The 7557-nt window shown below is 41.9% G+C and overlaps 3 protein-coding genes across 3 annotated transcripts in view; all 3 read right to left on the bottom strand.

The window, feature by feature from the left end:
* Positions 1 to 842: 842 nt before the first annotated feature.
* Positions 843 to 1279, bottom strand: MONOS_18514 (uncharacterized protein; the record flags this gene model as incomplete). The annotated part of the gene is made up of 2 exons (XM_067871541.1): positions 843 to 936; positions 1122 to 1279. 2 exons carry the CDS (start codon positions 1277 to 1279, stop codon positions 843 to 845), a joined length of 252 nt encoding a protein of 83 aa, XP_067718506.1.
* Positions 1280 to 1551: 272 nt separating this feature from the next.
* Positions 1552 to 1989, bottom strand: MONOS_18515 (uncharacterized protein; the record flags this gene model as incomplete). The annotated part of the gene is made up of 2 exons (XM_067871542.1): positions 1552 to 1645; positions 1832 to 1989. The coding sequence occupies 2 exons, from the start codon at positions 1987 to 1989 to the stop codon at positions 1552 to 1554; spliced, it is 252 nt and encodes an 83-aa protein (XP_067718507.1).
* Positions 1990 to 5665: 3676 nt separating this feature from the next.
* Positions 5666 to 7557, bottom strand: part of MONOS_16472 (uncharacterized protein) — a gene marked incomplete at both ends in the record, with an annotated part of 2709 nt that continues 817 nt past the window's right edge. Inside the window, 2 exons of the mRNA XM_067869380.1 lie at positions 5666 to 6844; positions 6944 to 7557. The exon at positions 6944 to 7557 is cut by the window's right edge and continues 817 nt beyond it. Coding sequence (XP_067718508.1) covers positions 5666 to 6844; positions 6944 to 7557 — 1793 coding nt within the window. The remainder of the gene's footprint in view (positions 6845 to 6943) is intronic.

Genomic DNA, 7557 nt, shown 5'->3' on the forward strand with positions numbered 1-7557 from the left:
CAAAATTTGTGTAAATAGCCCCCTGGCTCCTGTGGCCTGCTGTGCAGGCCACACCACTCACCGCGCCCTCCCCGCCCCGCAAAAAAAAACAAAGAAAATTCGGTTAATAAGGAAATTGACTGGAAAAGGCCTAGGGCAGCGCGCAGCGCGTTCCTTCCGGCTCGTCGAGTGGGGAGCGCCTTGCAACGCTCTCCCATCACACTCTCTTGCATTGTCACATCACTTGGTGAAGTTTTGAGAAATATTTCATTGATATTTTTGGGTGGGAAGGCTTTTTCCCTCTGAGAAGGCCCTCTCACCCGAAATATCACTCAACACCAATTATTCTCAATACTTCTTTTTCGACAAAAATTACAAAATTTGTGTAAATAGCCCCCTGGCTCCTGTGGCCTGCTGTGCAGGCCACACCACTCACCGCGCCCTCCCCGCCCCGCAAAAAAAAAAACAAAGAAAATTCGGTTAATAAGGAAATTGACTGGAAAAGGCCTAGGGCAGCGCGCAGCGCGTTCCTTCCGGCTCGTCGAGAGTGGGGAGCGCCTTGCAACGCTCTCCCATCACACTCTCTTGCATTGTCACATCACTTGGTGAAGTTTTGAGAAATATTTCATTGATATTTTTGGGTGGGAAGGCTTTTCCCTCTGAGAAGGCCCTCTCACCCGAAATATCACTCAACACCAATTATTCTCAATACTTCTTTTTCGACAAAAATTACAAAATTTGTGTAAATAGCCCCCTGGCTCCTGTGGCCTGCTGTGCAGGCCACACCACTCACCGCGCCCTCCCCGCCCCGCAAAAAAAAACAAAAGAAAATTCGGTTAATAAGGAAATTGACTGGAAAAGGCCTAGGGCAGCGCGCAGCGCGTTCCTTCCGGCTCGTCGAGAGTGGGGAGCGCCTTGCAACGCTCTCCCATCACACTCTCTTGCATTGTCACATCACTTGGTGAAGTTTTGAGAAATATTTCATTGATATTTTTGGGTGGGAAGGCTTTTCCCTCTGAGAAGGCCCTCTCACCCGAAATATCACTCAACACCAATTATTCTCAATACTTCTTTTTCGACAAAAATTACAAAATTTGTGTAAATAGCCCCCTGGCTCCTGTGGCCTGCTGTGCAGGCCACACCACTCACCGCGCCCTCCCCGCCCCGCAAAAAAAAACAAAGAAAATTCGGTTAATAAGGAAATTGACTGGAAAAGGCCTAGGGCAGCGCGCAGCGTTCCTTCCGGCTCGTCGAGAGTGGGGAGCGCCTTGCAACGCTCTCCCATCACACTCTCTTGCATTGTCACATCACTTGGTGAAGTTTTGAGAAATATTTCATTGATATTTTTGGGTGGGAAGGCTTTTTCCCTCTGAGAAGGCCCTCTCACCCGAAATATCACTCAACACCAATTATTCTCAATACTTCTTTTTCGACAAAAATTACAAAATTTGTGTAAATAGCCCCCTGGCTCCTGTGGCCTGCTGTGCAGGCCACACCACTCACCGCGCCCTCCCCGCCCCGCAAAAAAAAACAAAGAAAATTCGGTTAATAAGGAAATTGACTGGAAAAGGCCTAGGGCAGCGCGCAGCGCGTTCCTTCCGGCTCGTCGAGAGTGGGGAGCGCCTTGCAACGCTCTCCCATCACACTCTCTTGCATTGTCACATCACTTGGTGAAGTTTTGAGAAATATTTCATTGATATTTTTGGGTGGGAAGGCTTTTTCCCTCTGAGAAGGCCCTCTCACCCGAAATATCACTCAACACCAATTATTCTCAATACTTCTTTTTCGACAAAAATTACAAAATTTGTGTAAATAGCCCCCTGGCTCCTGTGGCCTGCTGTGCAGGCCACACCACTCACCGCGCCCTCCCCGCCCCGCAAAAAAAAACAAAGAAAATTCGGTTAATAAGGAAATTGACTGGAAAAGGCCTAGGGCAGCGCGCAGCGTTCCTTCCGGCTCGTCGAGAGTGGGGAGCGCCTTGCAACGCTCTCCCATCACACTCTCTTGCATTGTCACATCACTTGGTGAAGTTTTGAGAAATATTTCATTGATATTTTTGGGTGGGAAGGCTTTTTCCCTCTGAGAAGGCCCTCTCACCCGAAATATCACTCAACACCAATTATTCTCAATACTTCTTTTTCGACAAAAATTACAAAATTTGTGTAAATAGCCCCCTGGCTCCTGTGGCCTGCTGTGCAGGCCACACCACCCACCGCGCCCTCCCCGCCCCGCAAAAAAAAAACAAAGAAAATTCGGTTAATAAGGGAAATTGACTGGAAAAGGCCTAGGGCAGCGCGCAGCGCGTTCCTTCCGGCTCGTCGAGAGTGGGGAGCGCCTTGCAACGCTCTCCCATCACACTCTCTTGCATTGTCACATCACTTGGTGAAGTTTTGAGAAATATTTCATTGATATTTTTGGGTGGGAAGGCTTTTTCCCCTGAGAAGGCCCTCTCACCCGAAATATCACTCAACACCAATTATTCTCAATACTTCTTTTTCGACAAAAATTACAAAATTTGTGTAAATAGCCCCCTGGCTCCTGTGGCCTGCTGTGCAGGCCACACCACTCACCGCGCCCTCCCCGCCCCGCAAAAAAAAAAAACAAAGAAAATTCGGTTAATAAGGGAAATTGACTGGAAAAGGCCTAGGGCAGCGCGCAGCGCGTTCCTTCCGGCTCGTCGAGAGTGGGGAGCGCCTTGCAACGCTCTCCCATCACACTCTCTTGCATTGTCACATCACTTGGTGAAGTTTTGAGAAATATTTCATTGATATTTTTGGGTGGGAAGGCTTTTTCCCTCTGAGAAGGCCCTCTCACCCGAAATATCACTCAACACCAATTATTCTCAATACTTCTTTTTCGACAAAAATTACAAAATTTGTGTAAATAGCCCCCTGGCTCCTGTGGCCTGCTGTGCAGGCCACACCACTCACCGCGCCCTCCCCGCCCCGCAAAAAAAAAACAAAGAAAATTCGGTTAATAAGGGAAATTGACTGGAAAAGGCCTAGGGCAGCGCGCAGCGCGTTCCTTCCGGCTCGTCGAGAGTGGGGAGCGCCTTGCAACGCTCTCCCATCACACTCTCTTGCATTGTCACATCACTTGGTGAAGTTTTGAGAAATATTTCATTGATATTTTTGGGTGGGAAGGCTTTTTCCCTCTGAGAAGGCCCTCTCACCCGAAATATCACTCAACACCAATTATTCTCAATACTTCTTTTTCGACAAAAATTACAAAATTTGTGTAAATAGCCCCCTGGCTCCTGTGGCCTGCTGTGCAGGCCACACCACTCACCGCGCCCTCCCCGCCCCGCAAAAAAAAAAACAAAGAAAATTCGGTTAATAAGGGAAATTGACTGGAAAAGGCCTAGGGCAGCGCGCAGCGCGTTCCTTCCGGCTCGGAGAGCATGGGGAGCGCCTTGCAACGCTCTCCCATCACACTCTCTTGCATTGTCACATCACTTGGTGAAGTTTTGAGAAATATTTCATTGATATTTTTGGGTGGGAAGGCTTTTTCCCTCTGAGAAGGCCCTCTCACCCGAAATATCACTCAACACCAATTATTCTCAATACTTCTTTTTCGACAAAAATTACAAAATTTGTGTAAATAGCCCCCTGGCTCCTGTGGCCTGCTGTGCAGGCCACACCACTCACCGCGCCCTCCCCGCCCCGCAAAAAAAAACAAAGAAAATTCGGTTAATAAGGGAAATTGACTGGAAAAGGCCTAGGGCAGCGCGCAGCGCGTTCCTTCCGGCTCGTCGAGAGTGGGGAGCGCCTTGCAACGCTCTCCCATCACACTCTCTTGCATTGTCACATCACTTGGTGAAGTTTTGAGAAATATTTCATTGATATTTTTGGGTGGGAAGGCTTTTCCCTCTGAGAAGGCCCTCTCACCCGAAATATCACTCAACACCAATTATTCTCAATACTTCTTTTCGACAAAAATTACAAAATTTGTGTAAATAGCCCCCTGGCTCCTGTGGCCTGCTGTGCAGGCCACACCACTCACCGCGCCCTCCCCGCCCCGCAAAAAAAAAAACAAAGAAAATTCGGTTAATAAGGGAAATTGACTGGAAAAGGCCTAGGGCAGCGCGCAGCGTTCCTTCCGGCTCGTCGAGAGTGGGGAGCGCCTTGCAACGCTCTCCCATCACACTCTCTTGCATTGTCACATCACTTGGTGAAGTTTTGAGAAATATTTCATTGATATTTTTGGGTGGGAAGGCTTTTCCCTCTGAGAAGGCCCTCTCACCCGAAATATCACTCAACACCAATTATTCTCAATACTTCTTTTCGACAAAAATTACAAAATTAGGTTAGGGTTAGGGTTAGGGTTAGGTTAGGTTAGGTTAGGGTTAGGGGACCAACTGTGCATTATGGGAGATATGAAGGTTGATGTATTTTGTCAACTGACAATTATGCATACTTTTAGTATCAAAAATTTGGATTTTCTAGTAGCTAACCACAAAAGTTCAACTTTTGTAGGAGGTCCTAGGAAAAGTGTATTTTTCTGTGTTTTGATACCAAAAGTGTTATATTATTTTAGAAAGTCAAGGTTGCTTATTGATTGTTTGCAACCATTAAAGTGATATAAAGAAGTTCATATAGCATCAGGATCAAACTAACCATGGAATTTTGCCTTTATTTCAAATCATTAAATGAGTGAAAATACGTGTATTTTGTGGGTCATCAATGTTGTTGCAACCAAACAATTTCAATGTTATTATTCATTTGTCATGACGAAATGAATGATTGTTTGTAAGAGTGATAATTGAATCAACAGAACCTTTGAATATCATTCAGTCAAACTTTGTGATTTTTTAGTGAAAATGACTGATGTTGTTTGAAACGAAAAATGTTTTGCAACCCAAGAAAAGATGATTGATGATGTTTATACTGGTAATATTTTGACTTTGGAAGAAAATGAAGCCCAATTATATCGTAGGCATATCAGTTTTTAATATGTTTGTGAGTTTTATTTCATCGAGAACCATTAAAATTCTATCAGTTTATTGAACATTTGTTATGTTGGCTGAAATCAATAGAAATATTGAAATCAAAATATTTGAGACATATTTCTAAATAACCTCCAAATATTCCTTCTATCTTTTCGAAGTTTTGTTAATAGTTATTATACTCATTGGAAAAATAGAATTAGTGAAACCTAAGAATATAACTATTTTGAATATCATTGTGACAAAAATTTTCATAATTGAGTGAATTTTGTCATCCGAACCTTTGAAAATTTCTGAATATGAATGTGAACGGAGATTTTTTTTTCAAGTTAATTATTTATTTGAAAAGTTTTTTTTGAAGAAAAAGCAACCCAAGAAAACATGCAATTTGTTCGAAAAAAAGAATTTAATTAATTTGGATTATTTATTTTCATCTGAAAATTTATGAAAAATATCAATGCGTTATTGAAAAACATTCAATAAACCTCAATAAAATCGAATAATATCAAGAGTGAAAAATATCAAAAATATTGGTCGTTTGATGAAAGATTAACATCAATTTCATCTGACCTTTGATATTTCTTTCTAAATAAAAAAGATAAAAAACAAAAAGAAATAAAAAGGTAATTAACTGGGTATAACTTGGCGAAGCCAAATAAAAATACAATATTTCGGAAAACAATGACTATATAGAAAAAATCAAAAACCAATAAAAATTCAAATCAAAAGGTAATAAAAAGTTTATTTTTCATCATCATAATTAATTTCAATTTTTCTTTCTTTTGTATTTCTTTTTTTCATTTCTTTTTTCAAACTGATTTTTTCCTCAATTTCTTCAGTTTCTTCATCATCAGAATCTTCAGAATCTTCAGAATCATCATCTTCATCATCTTCAATATCATCTTTCAAAATCGTCTTTCTTCTCTTCATCTTTTTCTTAGTCATGCTATCATCTTTCCATCCTTCAATAACCCCCAAATTTCTGAGTCTGTCTCGACAATCACGAGGCAACCTCCCAGGCAACTCTGCAGCCATCTCAACGAACCTTTTCTTTTCAAAGTTCATCTCTAACAATTTTGTATCTTCTTCATCAGTCCAAGGTATTCTTTTTCTGTGACCCTTATCATCAACATCCCTGTGCAAAGAGTGCTCATAAGGGCAGGGCTTCTTTCTATGATACTTTCTAATCTCTTTTGTTCCATCCACCTCATCTTCAACAAACCTAAGTAATTCATCAACAATATCATCAATATTTTCACATTTTTCATAGACTCTCTCATTGACATGGCGAATTCCAACATCAGCACGAACATTATTCACTGTCGAAAAGCGAGTCTGTGGATTGTTATAGTTTTTATGTTTAGTGTAAATTTCACTTGCTTCCTTTTCCAACTCCTCTTCACTCACAACGTATCGAGTTAAAGCATTCTTCCAAGCTCTTTGCTTGTATTGCCTTCTCTTCTCTTTGGTTTTTTCCTCTGAAGTTGAAGTCACTTTCTCTACATTGATTCTATCTTTGAATGTTCTGCGAACCATCTGAATTGCTGTTCTCTCACAGATGTTATGTTCAATTTCATGGTTGAAGTTGATGTTGTGAAATGTCTCAGGGTTGACAAGAGACATGTCGATGACTTCATTCTCAATTTTCGTTTTGATAACTCGAGAAGAAACGATGGAGGCAGTGATTGCAGGCTTTGCATATCTGTTCTGAACCTTCGAATTTGGAACCCAGCCAGCAATGGCAGCTGTGTACATATAGGCAGAATCCCTTGCATGAGCATCAACACCAGAAGCCAAGATCGCAGAACACATAAACCCACTTCTGAATGAATGAAAGGAGAAGAGATCGTGTGGGTACCCAGCAGCTTGAGCACGACGACGAAGACGTTGTGACATCGCATCCCGTGTTAAATTCCACAACTTTCGTTTTTTCATTTCATCAGATAAAACCCAAGAATTGCGCTCATGAAGATCCAAGTTGAACTCATTTATGAGATGTTGATTGATCCAGTACAACACATTCAGATTGTCCCTCTCATCCAAAGTGCCTTCCACTGATACTGTATGATTCCAATTCTGGTTGCCTTTTGTAACTCTGAATGTAATTTTGAGTATCTGAGTTTCACCAGACTCAGAGGTTATCAATGCTCCAATATCACCAATCAATACATTTGAAACAGTTACAGCCCTTGCACCAGTGTTGATTGCCACTAACCAAAGAGATGCTTCCATTGCCTTCGTTGGTGACTGATCATTTGTTTTGTCGATAATCCTTTCCACATCAGATAAAATGCAAGGTTCCTTTCCTTTTCCGTCCTTCTTGGTATTCCTGTCGTTCTTTCCTTCTCTGAGAACCTGAGCGATTGACTGTTCAGCTTCATTGGATATGGGAATACCAGTTCTTATTATCTGTATTCTTTTGAGTGAGCAAGCGAAGACATTTTCAATTGAAGATCGAACATACAGACGAGATCGAAACAAGAACCGAAGAAAAGAAGAAGCATTTGTTTTATCGAGAGGATACATTGGAATATTCCTCTTTTCGCAAAAAGTTGCATAAACTTGTTCCACATAGTCAGTCTTCCTCAAAGTGTTTTCTGCATATCCAGGTCCTGCCACATCGAATTGTTGGA

This window comes from Monocercomonoides exilis (assembly GCF_001643675.1).
Source record: "Monocercomonoides exilis strain PA203 chromosome Unknown scaffold98-15135, whole genome shotgun sequence".
Lineage (NCBI taxonomy): Eukaryota > Preaxostyla > Oxymonadida > Polymastigidae > Monocercomonoides > Monocercomonoides exilis.